Source organism: Stegostoma tigrinum, chromosome 23 (assembly GCF_030684315.1).
Source record: "Stegostoma tigrinum isolate sSteTig4 chromosome 23, sSteTig4.hap1, whole genome shotgun sequence".
Taxonomy (NCBI): Eukaryota; Metazoa; Chordata; class Chondrichthyes; order Orectolobiformes; family Stegostomatidae; genus Stegostoma; species Stegostoma tigrinum.
The window spans coordinates 14081040-14107366 of NC_081376.1; the positions used below are offsets into that span (position 1 = coordinate 14081040).

Consider the following 26327-nt stretch of genomic DNA (forward strand, 5'->3'; position numbering starts at 1 on the left):
ATTATGATGGCGTTCTGTATAATGAGTTTTCTCCTGAACTTCATATTGGGGTTGTTTATTAGTCTTTTTTATTTCTAACCCTTAATTTTGGACCTGCTATTTTCCCTACTAAAGGATATGAGATTCAGTGGTTTGTTGACTTTCTTCTTTCTAAGGTTGAGACTGTATTGTTGCAGAATTTGCGATTAAGTCAGTCTCTACCTTTTAAAATTCTGAGCAAGCTAATTAGGTTTCTAAAGTCCTTCCTTCAGTGTAAATATTGGTATTTCAGCAATGGTGTTACATAATATGTAAAGTTATCTGTAGCTGACTTTAGAATTATCAAGTAGAAGGGAATTAACCTTTAACAAAAGTCCTTAATCATGTAGGAATTTATAAAGCAGCCTTAATTAATCTTGAGTGACAGCTTATAAGATGGGAAAGGTGATATGCTTCATTTTATTCTGTGGCTGAAAATCTATTCTGTGGAATTAAACTTCTATTTCAAAGCAGTCTTAATATACAACTTGATAGTCTAGAGAAGCAAAAGCCCGGTGGGATATAATTGCAATTGTTCCTTATTATTTATGCCATAGCAATAGTAGATCATATTGTCTTTGCAGACGCTGCTGAAGAAGGTGTATAGCACACTTGCCTCTATTGGTCAGAGCGTAGAAATTAGGATATCATGTTGAGGCTGTACAGGACATTAGTTAGGTTACTTCTGGAATACAGCGTTCAATTGAGGTCACCCTTGTGTAGGAAGGACTTTGTTAAACTTGAGAGGGTGCAGAAGAGATTTACAAGGATGTTGCCAGTGTTGGAGGGTTTGAGCAATTGGAAGAGGCTGAATAGGCTGGTGCTATTTTCCCTGGAGTGTTAGAGGCTGAGGGGTGACCTTCTAGAAGGTTATAAAATTGTAAGGGGCACAGAGAGGGTAAATAGCCAAGGTCATCTTCCCAGGTTGGGGGATTCGGTTTAAGGTGAAAGGGGAAAAAAATTTAAAAGGGACCTGAGGCGTAACTTTTTCAGAGGATGGTGTGTATATGCAACAAGCTATCAGAGGAAGTGGTGGAGGCTGGTACAATTACAACATTTAACAGGCATCTGGATGGGCACATAAATAGGAAGGGCTTAGAGGGATATGGGCCAAATGCTGGCAAATGGGACTAGCTGACATTGAGATATCTGGTTGGGATGGGCGAGTTGGACCGAAGGGTCTGTTTCCATGCTGTGTGGATCTTTTTAAATATAAGAAGAACAGCTAATGTTGTCAGATTTTCTTGAGAGGTAGGCTAAAAATTGATTCTGGTCCATTTTCAGGTGCAGGGTTTTCAATTCATGAACTGTCCATGCCTGCTGCCTTTGAGAGAGGTTGTGCACAAACTTGATACTGTCTCCTCATTTGCCTAACTGTAGTGTTCTTGTTATAACTAGTGGGGCCTATTAGCTGACTGCTAGAGAATTCATAAGGGAGCCAAGCAGCATATATAGATGGCATTAAGCTCAGACAATCTATTTTTCTGAAAAACGAACTGCATTCCACAGAGAGAGCTGTTGCATCTGACTGTATGGACTGTCACTGGCTGCTTGATGAGGACACCAGGAAAGAGACAAGGCTTAGATCCACAGCGACATAACAGCACAGGAAGAGGCCATTCAGCCCATTGCATCTGTGCTAGCTGAGTAAACTAGCCGCCCATTCTAATTGTACGTTACAGCAACTGGTCACCTGTTCTGTAACAGCACTTCAGATCCAAGTTCCTTTTTAAATAAATCGAGGGTTTCTGCTTCAACCGCCAAACTGGGTAGTGAATTCCAGACACCAACTGGTTCTGGATGAGAAAGGTTTTTCCTCATGTCCTTTCCAATCCTTCTACCAGTTACCTTCAGTCTGTTTCCTCTGGCCCCTGCCCCCATAATTGACCGCTCTCCGGAGAGAAACAGGTACAGCTATCCAAGATAACAAGGTGTGGAGCTGGATGAACGCTGCAGGCCAAGCAGCATCTTTAGAGCAAGATGCTACTTGGCCTGCTGTGTTCATCCAGCTCCACACCTTGTTATCTCGGATTCTCCAGCATCTGCAGTTCCTATTATCTCTGATACAGCTATCCAGTCTGTCCAGGCACCTCATAATTTTTTTACACCTCAATTAATTCACTCCTTAGTCAACTGTGCTGAAAAGGAATTCAACCGTGGCCTATGCAAACTGTCCTCATTGCTGTAATTTTCAAGCTCTGGCAATGTGTTTGTAAATCTCCTGTACCGCACTTATGCTGTTCTTGTAATGTGGTGACCAGAAAATTCCAACTATTCAGCATTACATCCTTGCTCTTGTATTCACTACCTCACCCAAAGAAGGAAAGCATCCCAAATGGCTTTTTTAAATATCTTGTCCACCTGTTCTGCCATTTTCAAGGACCTGTGTGCATGCAGTTCAAGGCTTCTCATTTCTTCTACCCCTCTCATTTCCCGTCTGTTTTCTTGTGTGCCCACTTGCTTTGTTTGCTCTCTCCAAATGCATAACTTTGCACTTCTCTGGATTGAATTCCATTTGCCTCTTACTCCTACTCAACCAAAGCAGTAATATTTTGCTGCAGTGCACAACCATTCTCTTGACTATTAATCACCTAGCCAATTTTTGTGTTGTTTGCAAATTTCTCAATCATAACTCCCACATTTAAGTCTATATCATTAATAAATACTATAATCAACAAGGGATTCAAAACTGTGCTCTGTCAAATACCTTACTAAAATCCATGTAAACTCATCAACTGCACTACACACACAAACTCTTGTCGTTACTTTCTCCAAAGAATTCAGTTGTCAATGACACACTATCTTGCCTTAATAAAACCATGCTGACTATCCCTGATTAATTAGCCCCTTTCCAAGAAACGATGCTATGCATCAATATTGATTCCAGTAATTTGCCCTCCACCAAGGACTGGCTTTCCAGCCTAGAATTATTTGGCTTTCCCCTTGCACCCCTGTTTGCATCAGGCCATGATGTTGGCTGACCTCCAGTCCTCATGTACCTTGCCTCAACCACCAAAGTGGGCAGCAAATTCCAGACACCAACTTGTTCTGGATGGAAAAGGTTTTTCCTCATGTCCTTTCTAATCCTTCTACCAGTTACGTTCAGTCTGTTTCCTCCACCCCTTGCCCCCATAACTGTCTCTAGACAGGCTTGGAAAATGTTCCTCGGTCATCTGCTATTTCCTCCCTGCCTTCCTTCAGCAGTCTGAGGAAGGGTCACTGAACCCGAAATGTTAACTGATTTTTTTTTTCCTTGACTGATGCTGCCAAACCTGCTGAGCTTTCCGGCAATTTCTGTTTTTGTTCCTGATTTACAGCATCTGCAATTCTTTCGATTTTTATCTAGTGCTAGAACTTACAGCTTTCAAGACTAAAACCAAAATATACTTGTTAAGTAAGTGTATCAATCTGTTTCCCAATCACCTGAACATGCAGACAGCCGGAGTTTAGGGAACCAGAGTTAATAAATCGTGTACAAACCTATTTCATATAAAAAAATGACATGTATCTCCTCTCCCTGGCCTGAATTTTAAATGTGGCACCATGTGCAAAGAACAATATGTTTTGATGAGGTAAGAGAGTATTTTTCTCGTATGGGTTAATATAAAATCTTGCCTTCTCTTTGAAGCTAGAAGGATGCATCAGGGGAGAAGCTCAAAGTGTTGCCTTGGAAACATCTACTAAAGAAGAAGCACATTGGACATTACAACGCTGCAATGGACCAGTGACACTCCACTTTAAAGCAAACTTTGACGGTGAGATAAGAGCAGTTAGTTGCTACGCTGTAGGAATTGATGGGCCAATTAATCAGGTTTCAGAATCAGAAATTGAAAGATGAGAGAAACAACAGCTATCTTACTGCTCCCTTTAAAATTTCCTTGTTGCACATGGCCAGTTTATTTAATAACATTAAACCAGTACCATTAAACTTGTTTGCCCAAGTAGAATTTAACACAAAACGGGAAGAGTTTTTTTTCCATTGAAACTTAATTGTCCATGAAGAGGTGCTGATAAAAACACATCTCGAGAATCTCTTGTATGGCATCCATACTGCAATCAAAAAAAATGCTTTACCACAATTCTTCTGTACTTAACAGGTCTTCATTTCAAGTACAGTTCGGAACACATTGAGACCTGTCCTCACATTCATAAAATTCCTAATATCTAAAAACTGTCACTCTTCTGAAGGGACAGTTTGTAGCAATAGAGCACAGGATTTGAAGTTTGAACCTTGGTACCTTTCTAGGCTAGACATTGATTTTTTCATAAAGCAGAGATTTAGAGGCCTAGATTTTAATTTTGAATTAGTTTTTTTTTGTAGAAGAATGGTGTTGAGCTAACATGCTGAAACTTGAAAGAGCAGGATCTGGATTTATGTATCAGGCCCAGGAAACATGAGATTTAATGCAGGTCATGACTGCATCAACCCAATCCAGACTGCAAACCAGATTTAGAGCTGTCTTCTCCCCAAGCAGGCTTGAGGCGGTGAATGTGGCTACCAAGATTGGCAGGTTCGATGGCCCCTTGATTCTCAGGGATTCTTCACATTATTCTTGTGATGGTTTGTTCTCCCATTTCTGCCTCATCTTTCCTATACCCAATGTGTCTATTTCTGCACCATGACTGTGCTGTGCCACCCATGTTCCCCCATGCGCCCTCGTACTCTGTGTATTCTCCATTTCCCTTCATATCATCTGTATGCAATCACACCTCCATGCCATCTCTGTCAACCCTCCCTCCCCACCCCCACTCCCCAGATTGTCATCACTGTCGAAAATGGACAAGTCTCGAGACAATGAAATATTGATGGTCTTCGAAATGATCCATTTACAAAATAGCATCTACTAATGTTCTAAAGCTGTCACTCAAACACACTGCCATTTATACTGCAGAGAGAAGAACTCACACTTGTGAAAGAAAGTTAAATCCCCTCAAGTGGTCATTAAATTGTAAAATAAAGTGTCTATTCAGAAATTGCATTAAAGGCAGATAATCTTAATAGCTTCTTAAACTGTCAATCAAACTGTGTACATAATTCATAACAGTTTCAGTTGTAAAACAAACCATTAGAGTTCAGACAACAGTCTTTGTAATTGAAAGAACAGTTTTCTCCCCTACACTACAGCAGATGGTATGTCACTCCATGAATTCAAGGACACAAGTTTTATTTGCCTAAGTGAAAGTAGTGAGGTACATTTTCCAAAATTTTTAAGTACTGTAGATTCTTAAATAATTTCAGATCAATACACATGGGTTCCCAGGCACTCTTTTCAATGGTTTGAATGTGTAAGTAGCAGTTTTCCCTATAAAAATGGGGGGAAAATGCTCTAATAGATCTCAATTCTGATCAATGTAATAGAGTCAACGTCTCTTCCCAGGATCAAGCCCTATGATAAAGTACTGCAGTCCAAACACATCTAAATTCTAAATTTAACTGAAAGTGAGTAGGTGGGTCCAAAGCAGGTTCCCATTCAGATTTCATGCATTTTAACATTTTGCATGACCTTAACTCACCTGATTACAGATTTAAAATTCAGCCCCAGTTGTCAACAATGATGCTATCTACTAGGGACATCATTGAATGTTCTTTTTTCCCCCAAGGAGCTAACCATCCTCCTTTTAGTCGCTGTTCATCGGTGAAATTCCCAATGAAGTACCATTTCCTGCAGATGTCACATGAATAATGGAACATAGTACATTGTTTTAGACTCCTGGTTGAGCTAGAAATCCCACAGAGGTGGCCAGGGTAATGTGTCATTTTTGAAAAACAATCTATCTGGAATAAATGGCCAGCATTCAATGTGAACAAGGATACTGTATAAGCGGGCATATAAGGTATGAAAATCGGACAAACGAAATAGATAGTGCTAACATTGAAATTCTCTATATTCAGTTATAAATTCTCTTGGCAGCCAGTTTTGATCAGCTTCGAAGGTTCTGGCTTGACATGCTTTTCACTGAGCACTTGTTCTTTATTATTTGTAAGCTTTGAGCCTGAGGAAGAAAAATCAAGTTTATTCATGAGTGTTGCGAAAATGCTACAGCAAGTTTTGCCTGCGCACTCAAGTGTAGATACAATTTTAAATTTATTAACCTGCAGACCACAATGAATGAAGTTTTAGTTGCTGGTTAAGGTGTGAAAATCCCTATTAAAGGTTGTATATTGAATTTGATAATGTACACTGAAGCATGAAAATGTTTCTCAAAGGTGAATTGTGGTCATGCTTTCTGCAGGGAAAACAAGCTGCCCTACAAACCAGGGATTGAATGCACTGTGTTCTTTTCAGGCTTTCAGCAGTTAAATTGGAATGAGTCAGAATGATGTGATCTCCACTAGAAGCTTTTGCAATGTCAGTACTCTTTTGAAATAAAACAGAACCAGTAGTGCGTATTTTTTATCTACTTCAAAACGAACCCTTCAAATTTTAGATTAAGAAAACTGGACTTCATGGAAGACTTAAAATTCGCTTGCATTGAGGCAGCAATCGAAGGAAAACTATTTTCTTAGACTTAATTTTCCAGTTGAAATGTTTTATGATAAAGTTGGGATGTGTGCAACAGCATGGAACAATGAACTATCACATTTGCAATTCACCACGTGGAGACATTATCCATTTTTTTGACCATCCTATAAAGTGGAAGTGAGTGCTTTGTAGAAGTAGGATCGGGAAAAATTCCATGAGACTGCTGTTACATGGTGCTGTTGCCTGACCCCTAGCTATTCAACTCCATTGACAAACACAGACTGCAAGCCCAATCTCTCCTCTTCCTGGGGCACAATGCATATTCATAGAGTGTGGGGGAGAATATAAGAATAATTATTTAAACTCGTAACGGTTATCTACCAGGAGAGCCACTAATAGACAGGCTGCAAGAGGTTTAGAATATAGTGACTATGAGTTTTTCCATTGCATTATGTTATGATCTATGCTTTGTTTTAAGGTTACAAGAAACTACAAAAAGATTTGGAAGATGGTATTATCACATCTGGGGATTCCTTTTACGTTCGAACCAATTTGAATATTTCTGGACAGACAGACAGCTGCTCGATGTGTGTGAAGTGTGACGAGATTATCCATGTTTTAGACACTATGTATCAGGGCAAGTGTGAATGGCTGTGCGCTCGAGTCGATCTGTTCACTGACAAAGACTTGGAGAAAGGCACGATTCCCAGCTACTGCAGGTAATTGGATTCTGGGTCCAATTGATCACTTTTTTTAAAATAAAAGGATATTTCAACTCAAATAATTAATTGGACAATAGTGACCATGCCAAGCTGTCTCACCTTGACCAGAGCAGTAGAAGCTGAAGGCACAGGCTATACTTGCTGGGAAGGAAGTGGGGGAGGAGGGAAGTGATGTCAATTCATAACTAGCTGCTGAACGAAAGTTGTTGGTCTATGGAACACACACTCACTAAGGAGATGATGGAAGCAGATAATGTTGATTCATTGAAGTACAAATCAAATTTCTTTCAGCAAATAACATTTAAGGGTACAGTAGATGAGTAATTTGTGAGTGACATATGGTAATTGTAGCATCTTTTGGAGGAGCATGGTGACTTTGGACTGATGATTCTTAAAGCTTTCGGCAACTGGGAATTGTCTCATTTCATGTCTGGGTTGGAAAATTAGAGGAAAAACTCCTCCATTATCGTTACATCCTGTGGCTACCAATACAATGGAAGTCAAATTAGAGGGTCCTTGATCGTTTTGTGTTCAATTCCTGTATGCTCTTATTTAGTTATAAGGGAGGTAAAGAGCACATAGAATGTTGTCTTGTGTTGTTCATTGATACAATACTACTTGTGCTCCGGGCATAATGGTGATGAATCAATTGCTAAATGCATTGAAAAACATTTTCTAACCAACCTGTTCAGAAATGTTATTGCTCACCTGTGGAGCAGGTGGGACTTGAACCCAGGCCTCCTGCTTTAGAGGCAGTGACCCTATCACTGCACCACAAGAGTGTTTTGGTAAATGCCTTGATTTTCCAAAAAAAAATTAACTTATTTTACTCATCAACCTGTTCACATTGCTATTTCACCTCTGGAGCAGGTGGGACTTGAACCTAGGCATCCCACTTGATTGGCACTGCATTCACCCCCTCCACCACTGATGCTGAGTAGCAGCAGTGTGTACTATCTATGAGATGCACTGCAAGAATTCACCAAAGATCCTCAGGCAGCACGTTCCAAATCGACAACCACTCTTATCTAGAAAGACAAGGGCAGCACATAGATAGGACAACCACAACGTGCAGGTTCCCCTCCAAGCCACTCAGCATCCTAACTTGGAAATATATCACCCTTTCTTCACTTGCTGGATCAAAATCCTGCGATTCCACCCCAATAGCATTGTGGGTCAATCCACAGTAGGAGAACTGCAGTGGTTCAAGAAGGCAGCTCACCATCACCTTCTCGACGGCAACGAGGGATGGACTAGAAATGCTGGCCCGGCCAGCAACATCCATGTCCCACAAAGTGAATAACTTAAAAATGAAATCTTGGTTCAGAGGTAGGGATGCCATCATTGTACTGCAAGCGTCCTTTGCTAAATGCTTTGACCTGTTTTTCTAACCGACTTGTTCAGAGATGTTATTACACACCTCTGGAGCAAGTGGGATTTGAATGCAGGACTGCCAGTCGAGGGATCGGGAGGTAAATGCTTTGAATCCTATAGATCTGAACCACTCGAGGTATCACTCTGATAAGTGAGCTGATCTTAATTGGAATTAAGGACTTTAAAAACAGCAGGACAAATGGGGCAAGTGCCTTGGTAATAATGGAATATACAACATGCCATAAAATATGGATACGCTGTTGTGCAGTGTCATCAGTGGAGCTGTACAAGCAGCATAAAATTGGGTGCCAAACATGCTGCTTATTGCAATTATAGTAGAAAAATGGCAGCTAATTTTTACATGTGAATATCCCACAAAAAATGAACAAGATAAATAACCATCTGCTGTGTTGTTTGAGGGTTAAATATTGAACAGGACAACAATGAGAATGCACCTATTCTCCTTTGGACAGTGCAATTGGACATTTTCATTTACCTACAAGCGCAGGAAAGGGCTGATCTTAATACTGCATTTGAAAGTATTGTGTTGAAATGCAAGACTAAATTATGTGGCTCTAATCTTTAGAGTGGGGTTGTACCCATAGCTTCATGCCTACGTGATGAGAATATTATCACTGAGCCATGGTTGATGCTTAATAGCATTTTACTGCTCCTACAGTTGGCATGTAGTCAAAATGTATAATGCACAATAGGATCATAAGATATAAATGTGATCTCTTAAAAATCCAATTTCTAAAATTCCTGCAAAAGTCAGATAGTGCTAAGTTCCCAATTATTTCCTCCGTCGCTTGAAGTCAATCTGTCAACTGTTAGAACATGCAAAACGCATCACCTTCGTAAAAATCACCAATAAAGACCTTTGGGTAAAGGTCCTGTAGAAAAGAATCAAACAATCAGAGTACAGTGGTTCAGCACACCACAATAACAATAGATTTGGATTGGTTAATGAAAACTGCAGAGCCCAGTTGCCTCAACATCAAAGTGATGAACGTAGAGATTGGGATGATGTAGCCCAGCGTGAGGCCATTCGGCCCATCAGTGTCTCAATTCTTTAAACAAACAATCCATCTCCTACTGCTCCTTGGTTCTGCAGATGTTTCCTTTTTAAGTGTATATTTTCTGTTGAAAACAAAGAAATTATACATTAAGCAAAAAATCACATAAATAAAACAAGCAATAATAGGTAAATTAATTTTATTTTGTGGCATTAGTTACCTCCCTACCTATTTCGATTTTCTTTCAGAATACTGCAGCATTAAAAATGAATCCAGCACCATCTAGAGGAAAAGCAAAAGTAGGACAGCAATAAGAAAGGGAAAAATGATTAAATATCTTTTCATTTACCTCCACATCTCCATCTGTGTCAAAAGGTCGTGGAGTTGAACAACAGTAACCTAAAAAATTGGCCTAAACCAATCAGAAAATGGCTGTGTTCTTACTGACTAAACATTAATTTAGTTATCAGTGTTTTTCATTAATCAATGTACAATTTAAGGAGAGCTGTGATGTCTGGTATTTTTCTGGCAAATGCATGAGACAAAGAATAGAGATGCTCACCAGTGTTATCAAGAAAGCTGGCATGTCTATTTTTTTTCTCATGCATTCTGTTTTATATGCATACCAGTATTTATTTCTGATGAAGTGGCACATGGAGATTATTTCAGGAATATTGAATGATTCGGCACAAAAGGAAGCCATTCGGTCCGTGTCTGTGTCAGCTCTTGGTGTAAATTATCTAATTAGTCCCACTTCTCCCTGTTCTTTTTCTGAAGCTGTTTTTTGTCATTGCAAATATTTGTGCAGCTCCCTTTTAAAGTTACTGTTGAATCTACCTGCGTTCTTCCCTTGGACATGGTATTCTAGATCAAAATTCATAGAGGAAACTAACACTTCCCTCATGCCCTGTCTGGCATTCCTGCCTTTATTCAAGAGCTGAGCAGGACAGTACTGATTTAGTATTGAGTTACTGTGCCGAGTGAATTCCCAACTAATGTGTACAGAGGTAGGACTAAACAACAATCAGTTCAAGCTGTGTTTTAAACTGAAATTTCTAAAAGTGACAGCAAGGTGGTGTGTTGATGCAAGATTGTGAAGTGGCTGATTAATTGCTTTTCTAGAAAAACTGTGTTGCCTTTGTCCAAAAACAGAAGTTGCTGGGAAAGCTCAGCAGATCTGGCAGCATCTGTGAAGAAAAAAAATCAGCGTTAACCTATCGGGTCCGGTGACCCTTCCTCAGAACTGTGCATTGTGGTCATGTGTATGTGTTGGTTCCCTCTCTGAAGCAGAGGAACTTGTGCAATATCACAATTGTGATCTTCCTGCTGAGCTGTTAACTCAAATGAGGCTCAAAATAGTGAGAGTGGTGGTATTCTCTTTGTAGAAAAATAATCTTCACACAGCATTAAACTTCAATCAGCTTAAGGCCTATACAACCCAAATTACTTTGCTACTGCAACATCATAATTTCACACATGCACATAAAAGAACTTAAACGTAATTGTGAAATCCACATCTTAGATTTTACTTCAGTTACTGAAAGCATTCAAGGTATTCTGTCTATCTTGTCTCTCTCAAAAGTCTTGTCAAAAGAATTCAGGCATATGATACCAGAAAAATGTAGAAAAATTTGGAAGAGAAAGAAAGAACTCAACTAACTTTTAATTTATACAGCACTGTTCAAGAACTCTGATGTTCTAAAGGGTTGTACAGCTAATGAAGTATCTCTGAAGTGTAGACTTTGTTAAATAAGAAGATAAGAGTTAAGAAGAATGAATATTGTGTTCAAAAACAAGTTGGAAGAGATGCATCCCTTGGATTAGTGCTTTGTTCTCAGATGGATTTTCTGGTCTTGGATATAAGGAACACAGTCTTAAAGTTTACCCTTGATACAAAAGCAGGAGGAGAAGAGAGACATTAAAGAATGAATCAACATAGGCAGGTTAGCAGAACAGATAAAACAAAAACTGGCACATTCAATTTCATGTGAATAAGTGAGAGGCGATGTGCAAGAGGTAGAAAGCAAGGATGGGCAGTACACACTGAAAGACATTAAAGGGTGCAAATGGCCTGGGATTCAACAAATTTCTGAAGCTCACAAGTACAGATAAATAAAGTCAAAACAGGCCAGTAGCATTTTAAATTTTTATGAATGGGGACATGGAATACAACTATAAAGAAATAACAGAACATTTATATAAAGCTGTTGTTAGAGCTGATTGTATGATTCTTGATGGTCAGACAGCCTTTTATCACATTTAGTATTCAATAACTAAATCAAAATGTCATTTCAAGCAAAATAAACCACAGTTTTAAAAAAAGACTATCTGCCCCCTGCTGGTTTGCTCACCACAGTGCCCTGGAAATTGTTTCTTGGAACATCCAACCAGTACAGTTGGTGATGGGTAGCAATCCACAGTTGGGCTGGTTCCCTCATGCGGACAATTTGGCTCTTAAAACCTCTGGCTCTTGTTGTAGAACCTACGCCTGGTAGACATGTGCTGATAGTTTGAAAAGGAATGCCATTTCAATCTTTTGCTATTCATAATGCAGAGGTCAGCAACAACAAAGTGGTTGCTGTTATTCCAAAGTGGCATTACCATTCATGTTCACTCCCCACTCTCAATCTTATCACCTCTGGTCTCGCAGAGAGAAAAGTGATGAATTAATAAACAATTTTATTTCTTTTGACGTGTGTTTGACACCCATCCATTGGGAACAAGAAAGCAACATAATGTCCCTGAGGAACCTATCAGTAGCAGGTAGAAAAGCAGGTTCTTATCCCAGTTATCTTTGGAGTTGTAGGCAGAAGGGATGAGGATGGTGATTTGTGAGTGATCTAAAGTACAGCAGTGTTGTCAAAAGTGAAATGTGCTGCGATCACTACGGTTCAGCCCGTGCCCTTTTATATATAATCCTTAGCCTTCATCATTCTGTTCTAGAGCTCAGCAGCTACTCCTGGTGAAGATTCAGAGATTGATGTACCGCGGCAACAGAGATGAGACAGACAATCAATATAGCACACTCCGAGGATTATGGGTCTGACTTTTTATCACTTTGAATAATTTATACTTTTAATACAATCAATTTTCATTAAACAACTAACTTATTTTGCCTCAAACTTATGCCATTTATCTAAAATGTTGCAAGGGAGAAATTGTATACATTTTAATAAAATAATTGATATGCATTGGACTAGAGTGAAGCCATGCATTCAAACCTTCTCATTTCTTGTTTTAATTTCATATTTTTAAAATTTTGTATGATTTGTAAGTGTATGCTTTGAGAGAATGACCATCAGTGTAATTGAGCTTGGGAAAGCTGTTTTCTTTTCCTTGAAATCAGGCACGATCAAACTCCTTGAGTAATGCAAATATTTTCATTATTCAGTGAGGTGTCACAAAGGAATCAGAATTTAGGGTCTTGTTTTTGATGGATCAAATCGGCTAATTTGAATATTCCCCTTCCTATTGTGAGAATACCCCTGATAGCCAGTATCCTTACTGCACAGAAAACTTTGTCAGGTTTCTTCCTCATCATGAAAGCCTTAGTTACCTTACATTGAAGAATATTCTGCTTCCAAAACAAAAAGATCAAACCATACTTCTTGAGAGCACTTCCCAATGTAAATTCTTGAGATACCAAAATATACAAAATAAAATGTCACTAATAAAAGGAACACCTAACTAAAACTCTTCACTGTCAAGGTGCAGTGACGCTGCTGGAGATATCAGGGAGGCTGGTACTGGCAATGAGAGGGTTAACAAGCTTGCATCCTTCAATGATAACAAAATGTGGAGCTGGATGAACACAGCAGGCCAAGCAGCATCTTGGGAGCACAAAAACTGACGTTTCGGGCCTAGAACCTTAACCAGCTCCACACTTTTTGTTATCTCGGATTCTCTAGCATCTGCAGTTCCCATTATCTCTGCATCCTTCAATGCGTTGTTTAACTGATTTGAATAGCATGGGCACAAAATGGAAAATGTTTTTGAATTGTCAATAATTGATAACTTAATGTACATTATCATTTTCTCAGGATTCATTAAGTAAGGAATTCACTGTGTTGCCGTGTTGTGCTTTGCATTTATCTCTTGTAGATATTTACAAGTTTTGCTACAACCAATTAAATAAGATATTGAATTTTTACCAAAATATTCAAATTTATAATGGGTTTCCATACAGCTGTGGACATGTAATGGGGCATGCAGAATAACATATTGGTAGGAGAGAACTACAAGATACTTAGAAAATCGAAGGATAGAAATAAAACTATAAACCAAGAAAGCAAAATTAGTTTAACTTGTCCAGTGAAGCAAGGAAATGATGCTATTTATTTAAGCCACTGCAAAACTTCTAGGAAACAACTGACTAGATACCATTTGTAAGAGCTTAGCCTGTTCAATTTATTAGCCCAGCCAATGCTGTCTGTGCTTTCCTCTCTTTCAGAATTTTTTACAACCTGAAGAACAGCCTTCTATTGATCCCAAAGCTCCCCGTCTCTCAAGAGCGAGCATTTTCTTCGGTCAGATTTTACAGGTGATTCCTCATGTACTGGAGAAGCATCGTCCATTATGTAGAATTTGTAGTATAGAAATATGCCATTTAGCCCAGTTGATGTTTTACTTAATTCTCTAGTGGGATGTGGCTGCCACTAGCCAGGTCAGCATTTGTTCTTCATCTCTAAATGCTCTCAAGAAGATCTATGACTACGTTTATAGGGAGATTGTGGCATGACAGTAATGTCACTGGAGTAGTAATCCATACATCGAGGCAAATGCCTTGGGGAACACTTATTTATCACACTACGACAGCTGGTGGAATTTAATTCACCGGCAAGTGAAGCTCATCTCTGTACTAATGACCATGACTGTGATTATGATTGTGTTGAAAACTAGTCTGTTTGCTGATGTGCTCCAGGGAGGGAACTCTGCTGACCTGGTCGAGCCTACATAGCTACAGACCTTACACGGCTAGCAAGTCACTTAGTTTCAAGTACGACTTGTTGGTCCTGAAGGGAACCCCTACATTGTACAACTAGATAGAAAAAGAATGCTGGTATAATGCCTCATACTTTTCCTAGCCCTCTTTTGTTTTTCTAACCCTGTTAACCTAACCTTCTATCCCTTTATCCGTCATGTGCTTATTCAACTTTAATGGTCATTGTATCAACTTGGCCCTGTGGTACCATTTCACATTCTAACTATTCTGTGGCTAAATGATTCCTTTGAGCTTCTTGCTTGATGACTGACGCATTAATGACTCCAGTTTTTATTAACTTGCCCCACCAAACCCCCACCACACACACAAGCATATTCTCTATATCTACTTTATCAAATGATATAATAATCTTAAAAACCTTGCCACTAATATCCGTTACAAACCCAATGACTCCCACAGCTACCTGGATGATACATCCTCACATCCCACTTCCTGTAAAGACTCCATCCCATTCTCTCAGTTCCTCCGTCTCCGTCGCACGTGTTCAGATGAGGCCAACTTCGACAAGGGAGCCTCCAAAATGTCCGCCGCCTTCCTCAACCAAGGATTCCCCAGCTCCATTGTCGACAGGGCCCTCAACCAGGTCCGACCCATCTCCCGCACTTCCGCCCTCACCCCTTCTCTTCCCTCCCACAATAGCGATAGGGCTCCCCTTATCCTCACCAACCATCCCGCCAGCATCCACATCCAGAAGATCATCAGACACCATTTCTCCCACCTCCAGCAAGATGCCACCACCAGACACATATTCCCCTCCCCTCCCTTGTCCGCCTTCCGCAGGGACCCTTCCCTCCAAGAACGCTTCACCTGTACTTCCAAGAATCTATTCTGCTGCATTTGCTGCTCACAATATGGTCTACTCTACACTGGGGAAACGAAGCATAGACTTGGCGACCACTTCACAGAACGTCTACGTTCTGCTTGCAAAAAAGACCCTGAACTACCTGTTGCCTGCCACTTCAATGCACCACCTTGTCCCCTGGCCAACATCTCTGTCTCTGGCTTGCTACAGTGTTCCAGTGAAGCCCCACGCAAGCTGGAGGAACAACACCTCATTTTCCGCTTGGAGACCCTGCAGCCCTCCGGACTCAATACTGAGTTCAATAATTTATGGGCCTAAACTCTCCCATGTCCCAGCCCCCCACCCCACACACCAGGCCTTGTTACCCCACAGCCTGCCACCACACACCCCCTGTTGTTAGTCACTACCAGTCCCAATAACAACTATTCACCCTCCCAGCCTGATCGTTAGCAACTCCTTTATCTAACTGTCTTTCTCTCTCTTTGGGCTCTATCCTGTCGTTTACCCCTTACCCCACCGACCTCCTGATTTTCTGCCTATAAATTGACATTTTCCCAGCCACCATGAGGTTATGGTGAAGCTGTACAAAACTCTGGTGCGGCCGCTCTTGGAGTATCGCGTACAGTTCTGGTCACCGCATTATAAGAAGGATGTGGAAGCTTTGGCAAGGGTGCAGAGGAGATTTACTAGGATGTTGCCTGGTATGGAGGGAAGGTCTTACGAGGAAAGGCTGAGGGACTTGAGGCTGTTTTCGTTACAGAGAAGAAGGTTGAGAGGTGACTTAATTGAAACATATAAAATAATCAGAGGGTTAGATAGGGCGGATAGGGAGAACCTTTTTCCTAGGATGATGACGGCGAGCACGAGGGGGCATAGCTTTAAATTGAGGGGTGAAAGATATAGGACAGATGTCAGAGGTAGTTTCTTTACTCAGAGAGTAGTAAGGGAATGGAACGCTTTGCCTGCAACGGTAGTAGATTCGCCAACTTTAGGTACATTTAAGTCGTCATTGGATAAGCATATGGACGTACATGGAATAGTGTAGGTTAGATGGGCTTGAGATCGGTATGACACGTCGGCACAACATCGAGGGCCGAAGGGCCTGTACTGTGCTGTAATGTTCTATGTTCTATGTTCAAGTACTTATTTAGTTTCCCTGTAAATAAATGTATACGTACACATATGCTGTTTACCTGTTTGAAGAGGTTAATTTCTTCAATCCATTATTGGATTCACTACCTACTGGCTTTTTACCTTTCCTGTAAGTTATAATTCCATTTGGACAAGCGAAGTCAGTTGGTTGTTAGTTCTGGATATCTCAGAACGGTGATGGCACAAGTAGAAATATTTTATATTTTTGATTTGAGATGAAACTGCTTTTGTCACAAACATGCAAACCACATCTGTTGATATCTGGTACAAAAGCCCTAGATGCCATAACTTTTAAGAAGATAGCCAAACCTCCAATTTCGAACTGAAAGAACGGCAAGGTAAGTTTCCACCTCTTGAAGCTTTTACCAAAACAAATGATTACAGACACCTGACTAAACACTATGTTAGCTTTGTAGGTAACTATACAGCAATGTTACGGCATGCATTAATCGTTATATTCAACAGACAATGAAGTTGCAAGCGCCTTTTTCATTGTTTCAAATGCAAAATTTACAGGGCCGAGAATTTAAATAACCTGACAGCTTAACAGTTCCACAGACCCACTTATTCATCATTGTAAGGTTTGGACCAGAGTTTAGTCCACTTAAAAATTCATTTGATCTAACAAGTAAGGAGGCTGAGCCTTCTGTATTTCGAATAGTAATGATTTCATTAATAACCTCTAACTATATACATGAAATACTTGCATCACAATTGTCTCCAAGGAGGTCTAGGCAAAAGAGTTCCTACTATGTGATCTCTGACATCAATGATGTCACTTGCATCTGACATTTTCAAAACTCCTCATACTTCCTGCCCCTGATCCACAAACTCTTGTCTTGATCATTATTTTACACATTTTGATTTTTGTACTTAAATACAATCCCATCTCACTCAATCTCTGACTCCATTGACTTATTTGTCATGAGGTTTCACAAGTCTCCCTGCTCGTGTTTTTGTCAGACTTGAATGATCAGCAGTTTTTTTTAGATAACTCTTCCTTTTTCACTTTGGAAGTTTTCATTGAGGTCTGTGTTACACATGCCTTCCACTATTTTTTTAGTTTCAACATCTGGTTCTTCTAGCGTGAGTATTAGATAAGATCTCTGTTCATTTATGTCACTCTGGACAATTGCTCCTTCCCTATTTTGATCAATTCTCTTCAACTTTGATTAGGTTTGACAGGTTCCTATTATGGTATTTCCTATTGTAGTTTTTCACTTGTAGTTTCCTGTAAGATTTCTCTCTGTCTTACACAATTTAATATTGTGAAACATTTAGCCTTGGGTATAATTTATTGTTACAATAGCGAACTGAGTTTTGAGTTTCCTTTCTAACAATAGCTGTAATGGTGCGAATCTACATTGCATTGGAAGTGGTCTTATTGTTTTAAAATGCTACTTGGAAATCTGCATTTTGTTTTCATCATTCTAACTCCTCATTCTAGTTGTCCCTTACACCAATGAGAACTTGAATGATGTTTGTTTCAGTAGTCATCATATGATAATTGCTTAACTTTGATTCATTTGAAAACGTAACCTATGACAATCAAGTATGACTTGCCATTGAAGAAGATTAAATCCTAGATATGCCCACGGCCTGGTTGGAAATTTTAGTGGTTTTCTCCATTCTGGTTTGTATATTGTGCTAATCTCGCAATTTTAAATAATTTCTTCTGTGCCTTTTGAAATTTTCAGCTGTTACTGATATTGATGTCTAAACACAAGCTCTGCATTATGCTATACCCATTGGCCTGATATAGTTTTTTTTTCTATAATATGCTTTCTCTGAATGAGACTGGACCACAAACGTCTCAGAATATTAGACATCATTGTTTAGAAAATTTCTGGAGCTGAATAAAAAAAAAATGTTTATAACAATATCTTCATTAAGAACTAATGAAAGTTGTCAATAACATTTACTTCTCATCTAACAGACACTGTTCACATAAAGTTTCATGAATATGATGCGTTTGAACAACTTTGGCAAGTAATTGTCCACTGAGGACATTGGATACATTTCTCTTGCTGCAGCTTTGAGTTAAATCTCTATACACGTTCAAACTGTCCTGTTTGGTTTAGAAATTGGGACCATTTCCAAATACCACTCCATTGGTATCCTGACTGGAGAAGTTAATCACATCGTGATCATCTCTTCACGTTGAAATTTTATTTCCATTATTGGTGTGCATGACATTTTTCTGACCATACAGAGATATTGTCGTGTGGTGACTTTACTCAGTATGATGCTATATTCTGTTCATGTCATCCTAGTCCTGTGAATAATTTCAGAAAGTCTTTCTGGACATGACTGCTACTTTCTTGTTGGTTGACGTCTTGCACTTATGAGATTGAGGTAGAGGTCGATGTTCTTTTGCTTAACAGAGAAAGTTCTTGATTATGTGAGAATATTTCCAGTGTAGCTTTTCTTTATACTGCAGTATTTTTGTGGCTTCCTTTAACTTTTAATTGGATTCAACATGGTCCATTTAATTGCATTTCTTTTGGCTCTGCATGGCTGTACCATTGTTGCTTGTCTGGCAATATGATTACACTTGCTCCTGTGTCTAACTTGAAAGGATTAATGTATCCATTGACATAGATATCTGCAGTGCAAAATGTATTAAGGTCTTGAATCTCCACTGGGAAATCTCTTATCTTGTATTCCATTGAAGATTGCTGCACTTCAGGGATAGCTCGGTATCTTAGTTCGGTCTTCACTCAGACTCCCACTTTGGCACTATTTTCTTGGAAGCATTATACTTTATTTGTGAGAGTTTTTTTTCTGTGCCACAATTTTTTTTTTTCGTAATCTTGCACTTTCACCTTTCAGTGGTGCCTTCCTTTCAACATTATTTGCTATACTTCCAACAGAATGAAGAATTGTGCGTAAGATTTTTCGTCTAATCTTGAAGCACTTGTGTCTTGGGAATTTTTTTCTTATGCCTTCTTGTACAACAGTTCATTTTTACACACATTAATGTCTACTTTTATCCATCTCAAGGAGCATGTGACATCTTTCAAAACAGCAAGAAATTACCTCTCCAAACTGTATTTTAGTTTCATAACTCCAAAGCTTTAGATAATTTTCTCAGTGGTAAATCGTTACATTCTAGTTTTGAAAATTGGATCTGTATTGAAGCAGCTGCACTTTTACACGTGTAGTAGGTCACAGGCCTTGACAATATTCCAGTAACAGTACAGAAATCATTGCTCCAGAACTTGCCACACACTTAGCCAAGCCGTTCCAATCCAGTTACAACACTGGCATCTACCCACCAATGTGGCGAATTACCCAAGTTCGTCCTCTACATGAAAAGTAGGACACATCCAACACAGCCAATTATTACTCATCAAGTCTTCCAGAACTCTTCCAGTACTTTGCTGGGCGGTAACTAGGAATTTAGTGTGACCCTGGTTACAGCCTAAAAATAAGTATCAGTGGAACAATGATGAATGGCCTTGTTTCCACCAACAAATAATTACAATTCAAAAAATGCTTATATGTACGTGGTCAAACAATTTTTGTTCTTTTTCCTCATGCACGTTCTGTCCCAGAGGATCAGATATTCAGACTCTGCTCCTTGCCTGCCTTCCACGCACCTCCATATCAACCAGGAAAATTTGATAAGAACTCTTCACCAACTAGTCCTGAAGTTATTTTGCTTGTTTCAGATATTGCACTCTTGTTGTCACCCATTGGGATTCTATGAAGGATGACCCCCAACATTTAACAATTAAAGAGAAGAATCATACCTTGGTGTCCATGATAAGTGATCTTCACCCCATGTATTGTCCTGCATGGGTCTAGATAAAACGGCTGTAATTTGCAAATCTCACCTGGAAATTGTTATTTGGTGTTACTTGTCATAAAATATGTCCATAATCAGTACAAAAAAAATGATTTTATGTTGTGCTGTTCACGTGGTTATTAGCTCCAAATGACACCACAGGAGTAGAATCAGACAAAATTTGGCACCAAGAAACATATGGAGATTTCAGGACTGGTGTCTAAATGTTTGGCCAAATAATTATTTTCTTAAAAACTGTATCTGAAGGAAATTGAGGCGGGTGGTTTAGGGACACAGCAGGTCAAGCAGCATCAGAGGAGCAGGAGAGTTGACTCATGCTGATGCTGCCTGGCCTGCTGTGTTCCTCTAACACCACACTGTGTTGACTCTGACTCCAGCATCTGCAGTTCTTGTTGTCTCTGGGTGGTTGAAGGAAAAAGGCCCAGAGCTCAGGGCCCAGACATCTGATGTCACCACCAATGGAGGCCAAATGGAAATCACAGATGTCCAAGAGGCCGGAGTTGACTTATAGGGCTAGAAGTAGTTCTAGAGATAGAGGGGGATGAGACCATGGAAGGATTAAAAATGAGTACGAGAACTTTAAAATCAAGAAATGCCGGACTAGGAATGATTGTAACTCTGAGTTACAGGGCCATGAGAAGACAAGGGCCACCATTTCTCACCATTAATGTGTGCTTGAAACATTTCCTTGCAGTATTCATATTTGCAGGTATTGATCTCGAATTTGCATGTTGAAGTTGCTGAAATGCTTTCATTGTACTATTTGCTTTTGTAAATTGACTTCTAACTTTTTCTTCATCTCTGTTCAGTTTGTCAGTAGGTCTGATAACAAGTACAAGAGAATGAATAGCAGTGAGCGTGTGCGGATTGTCACTGGCTCCCCATCTGGCCCAGCAAAAGCCTCTTTCGAAACCCTGAAACTTTCAGCTGACAAACAGGATGGTAATAAAAAGACTTGTATTTATATAGCACCTCTCAACACCCCTGGTACTTAGTGGCAAATTAAGTACTTCTAGAGGTGCATTCACTGTTCAAGAAAAATCACCATAGATCTGCTGGACCATGGTGCTGCTGTCCCATTAGAGTGAAGCAGCTGGTGGTGGTTTAACCAGAGAGTCACTGCTCTGGTGAAGGGAGAGGCTGATGAGGAGAGACATTCACAGTTGCCTCAGCCAGTGCATGGCTTGAACCCATGCTGCTGGTGTCACTCTGCGTTGCAAAACAGCCATCCGGTCGACTGACCTAAACCACCCCAGGGTGGTTTTGGATCTGCAAACTCCTGAAATCTGCAGTAGACTAGATAATCCGAGGTTTCGTTGTTGGCCAGGCACTGACTTTTGTTAGCCCTTCTCACAGAAACTTGCAAGCTTCTTGTACTAAAAACTAAGGTCTTCTCTTTTCTTTTCTTGAAGATGTGGATACAGAAAGTGACATCAAGAGAAGTTTCACATTAATCCCATACAGCCTGGTCCATCCATACCACATCCAACAGAAACGCCCTGTGTTATTCTCCCCTACATCACTGGCCAAAATGCTTGTGCAAAAGTTGCTCAACTCTGGAGAAGCCATGGAATTCGACATCTGCAAATCAGGTAAGGTTATATCATGTGACTTGGGCACAAACGTTTCGGGTTACGATATCAACACTTTCACCCAGAACCGCGTAAGATATTAGATTAGATTCCCTACAGTGTGGAAACAGGCCCTTCGGCCCAACAAGTCCACACCGCCCCTTGCAGCATCCCACCCACATCCATCACCCTTTAACCCACTCACCCCTGAACACTACGGGCAATTTAGCATGGCCAATCCACCTAGCCTACACATCTTTGGACTGTGGGAGGAAACTGGAGCACCCAGAGGAAACCCATGCAGACGGGGAGAACGTGCGAACTCCGCACAGACAGTTACCCGAGGCTGGACTCGAACCCAGGTCCCTGGCGCTGTGAGGCTGCAGTGCTAACCACTGAGCCACTGTGCCGCCCCAAAGGATGGAGTAACTGTCTCCCTAAGTGGAATGGTCTGTATTTAGAAACGATGGATTTTAAGGTAATTTGCAAAATGGAGGGCCGATACAGAAAAAATATTTAAAACTTGTTATGATGTCCTGAAATGCATTATGTAATGGGGGTGGAAGCACATTCTCAGCTGTCGATAGGAAGTTAGACGTAATTCAAAAGGAATGGGCCTGTCTATGGGGTTTGGGATTAATTTGACGTTGAAAAGTAATGACATGTCACATGGACTGAGTGGCTTCACTCTGTATTGTATATGTTAAATCTAACCCATGATGATTGCATAACTGGACAGGCTGTGCCAGATCTAAGCTTCTATGTAAAAAGATTGGCGCAATCTCAGCATAAATCCTTTTACGTCATTTGATGTTCCCTAAAAGCTTCTGCTTTGCAGTAGGGATAGAAGTAGGAGAGCTTATGATATACAGTTGGTTGTACCAAAGTTTACTTCAGTTGTTGGATGAATTGTAATTGGTAAAAGGAATGTTTTCACTAGCAAGTGGATGAAACTGTGAAAGAACTGTTATTTATGCCACGTGTCATGTTGGAAAATGACAGTCTGTGTGATCCGATAGAAATAGGTCAGTCTATTGGGTTCACTGGCCATCCTTTTAGACTGGCTCGTGAAGGCTTTTGTTTAGTTGTAAAGATTCAGACTTCAAATATGAGTGAGTAACCAGTGCATTCACAACTGTCGGCTTTCAATATATTATTAATGAGATATTTTTCATTGGGATGATGAGTATCTGTTTTGACAATGATGATCTATGTGTGTTTCTATCTGGTCCCTTGAGGCAGTCAGCATTCCTCATGCTGATTTGAAATACAGCTTGATGTTTGGTTTGTGGTAATAATGGTTGTAGTTTCTTGAGCTTTTACTTGAGGCAGTAACTTCTGAGCAGCAGTATATCCACTCTTCTTGTTCACTGCCTGTGGGCTTTTCTTGCATGCCTAAAGACTGAAGTCTTTCTGTTCAATTGGTTCACTGCCTGCAGGCTTATTTCTTGGAGGCATCAGTCTCTCAGTTCTGCTGTCAGATGTGTTGGTTTAAGTCTACTGGAATGGTGCAACATGCAGGATTTTTTTAAAGTAATAATTTTATTCTTATATTTTCATTTATAGTTTCTTTGTAGTGTCACATTGCTGTTTTACCTCATGCAATTGAGGACAAAACCTCCTGGATCCATGCACTTTTCTCTAAGTCCTGTCTTTGATCATCTTGTCGAGGCTTGGCTTCCACATGGTCTCGTTGATCTTGCAGGGCTCTCCTTCACATTTGCCTTCATAATGATTCACTCTGATACCCAAGTAAATTTTTGGATTGCATGTGGTAGGTCTTCAGATTCTGTCAAATTCAGTTTTGAATAATGAAATTTCATTTTTTTTACTGCCAGTCTACCCGAAATGAATTATCTTTTTACAAGCTGTAGATGGTGGAAACCTGACACTCAAAGAAGCAATCTGTGAAAAGAGTGACAGAATTAACTTTTTAGCAAATGATGTTTTACGTGAACTGTGAAAAAGTTCAAGATTTAACAGTTTATAAGGAAGTGCAAAAGCAAGGAAAAAAGAGTAGTGGTGCTCACATACTCACAAAGGATTGAGTTGCTGGAGCCCAGAGTTGATGAATTGGCAAAGTGGATGATAATACAATTCAGAGAAAAAGTGCAGGTAATGGGTCAAAAGAAGCATCCCAAGGAGGTGTAAATGATAATGGCAGAATATTATGATTTGGGGAAAAACAAGTCGGTTATAGAGTGAGTCGAACATATCATAAACAATATTAAATCTGGAAGGCTGTGAATTTATTAATTGATAGGTGAAATGTTGTTCCACAGATTTGTGTTGAGTTTTATTGGAACGGTGCAGAAGGCCAAAAGACAGGAAGGCCATTTGGCTGTCCTCCTATTCTATGATTTTGAATGGAGATCTGTGGAATCTTTGTAGAAATTCTGTAAAAGACCATTTTAAGTCTCATCGTGGGTAATTTGAATTGGATAATAAAAGTATGGAATCATGTAACAGTAGTTGACGTAAGGCGCTGATTTTGTTTTAACAAGTAACTTTCAGTTTGTGCTGCCATGGCTGAGTGGTTCATTTTTTTTAAACGAGACACAGACCTTTGTTGATATTTACTGATGGAATCACTGAATTAATTGATGTCCTTTCAAAAGGCTTTGAAATAAAAAGTGAGTGCTTTCTGTTTGACATGATTGTGCAGAAGGTACTGCCTGAATTGATGGCATATTCGGGCTCAGGCTTAGCCTCTGTGTCTTGTATTCATACCGTACACTGAACAGTCTCCAAGGCTTTCTTAGTTCAAAGTTCTTGCTTGAAAATGAAATGTGATCTCCCACCAATCAACAAATTCTAAGTAGAAATATAAACTGGCCTAAAACCAATTTCTCTGCATTTTAATGTGACTAGGTTCAGGTCAGCAAACAAAGTGACAGATTGAGTTCACGTAAGTTTGACAGGTTTGAAAGAACAAACAAAGGCCACACTAGTGCAAATGGCTCCAACTTTGGAAGTGTACTGGATTTAAACATGTGGGGGAGGAGACACAATACAACAGAAGTAAACTGGAGAAACTTTAGAAATTTAGCATCTTCAGTTGCATGATTACCAATTGAAAGAGTGTAGGGTCTTTTCTGAAGAGCAAGTAGACTGTAGCATGACATAATGAAAGAGTTTTGTGTGACAGGCGTAAAGTGGTATCCACTGATGGATGAAATTACTCCACAGGCTCGTATCCTGTCACCATGTCACCCTTTATTTACACAGTACTTGACAGTGGCACAGCTTCCTCAGACTCAGCACTCAATGAACAGAGCCTCTGACATTCCTGTTTGTATATATTTTTTCCTTGTCTTCACAGTACACTGTCTATGGTCAGCCAGCTTGGAATCAAACCCCTGAACTAAGGAAGTTTTAAACCCTGTCTCGATACTTCTTTCTCCCCACACATTTTATAAACTACGCAGAGTGCTTATTTTCCCCATAGTGTGAGTGAGTAAATAAGTGCATGGATTCACTGAAGACACCATTGTGCAAATAACTTTATTCAATATTTCCACACCCAGGAAATACACCCACGTAGCCAGGGAACTAGTAAGAAGCAAAGTCAGATAAAGGGCAATGCTGATGTGGGGGAAAGAAGTGAAGTGAAGGGGAAGGTAGGGATTAAATCAAAAAAGAATTGGAGGGAGAAATAAAGCATTTCACCCCCCACCGTACGCACGTCTGCTTGCTTCCTCTCCAGGGCCACTCCTGTTTACATCTGTCAGCCAGGGCTCCCTGATTAGGGTTGGTAACCTGGGCCAAATCAAGGAACTCATTTTGCGAGGAGAAACTAGAACTCATAGAACATAGAACATTACAGCACAGTACAGGCCCTTCGGCCCTCTATGTTGTGCTGATCTGTCATACCAATCTGAAGCCCATCAAACCTACACTATTCCACATACATCCAACTCAGTCACAAATAATAGCTTAAGGTAAAGGGAAAGCTTAATGAAGAAAGGCTTAGAGTGGTTCCCAAATTGCCCGTTGTAATACTTAATGGAAATGTGGGACAAAAAAAGGGGTCACAAACTTTGAAGTAGCAGCTCTGATTGGACAACGCAAGGCTCATTTGGAAGTATGATCTTTTTGCCTGGGGGCATCTCCTAATTAAATAAGCTTTGAACACTGCTGAAACCAACAGACCTGCAACTTGATGTTTCAGTTGCTGTGTGTGTGGTTCACCGCTGAATCCTACTGAACAATCCTCTGAATCCCCTCCCCAATTTTCACTCTGGGTTGTACCAAGTGTGTAAAGCTTTAAGGTGGGGACACAATATTGAAAAATATCAGTGTAGAATGAACGCTGCAAAGATATAACTTTGTGCTGAGAGGAGGTGGGAAAAGGTGTGTGCAGGTGATGAACAAACTTGGACCAGGAGGGCCAAT

The 26327-nt window shown here is 40.0% G+C and overlaps 1 protein-coding gene and 1 long non-coding RNA gene across 4 annotated transcripts in view; one reads left to right on the forward strand and one right to left on the reverse strand.

Annotated features, from left to right (window-relative positions):
* The window catches only part of card11 (caspase recruitment domain family, member 11), a 370578-nt gene that overhangs the window by 322190 nt on the left and 22061 nt on the right, over nucleotides 1-26327 (forward strand). For all 3 annotated transcript variants that reach the window (XM_048552326.2, XM_048552327.2, XM_048552328.2), the window contains 6 exons: nucleotides 3647-3773; nucleotides 6961-7201; nucleotides 12538-12634; nucleotides 14045-14134; nucleotides 21171-21303; nucleotides 21774-21953. In XM_048552326.2, coding sequence (XP_048408283.2) covers nucleotides 3647-3773; nucleotides 6961-7201; nucleotides 12538-12634; nucleotides 14045-14134; nucleotides 21171-21303; nucleotides 21774-21953 — 868 coding nt within the window. The remainder of the gene's footprint in view (nucleotides 1-3646; nucleotides 3774-6960; nucleotides 7202-12537; nucleotides 12635-14044; nucleotides 14135-21170; nucleotides 21304-21773; nucleotides 21954-26327) is intronic.
* LOC125462358 (uncharacterized) overlaps nucleotides 8987-26327 on the reverse strand; it is an 84277-nt gene continuing 66936 nt past the window's right edge. Inside the window, exons 3-4 of the long non-coding RNA XR_007249649.2 lie at nucleotides 9823-9876; nucleotides 8987-9718 (exon numbers count right to left, since the gene is read on the reverse strand). This is a non-coding gene — a long non-coding RNA (uncharacterized LOC125462358). The remainder of the gene's footprint in view (nucleotides 9719-9822; nucleotides 9877-26327) is intronic.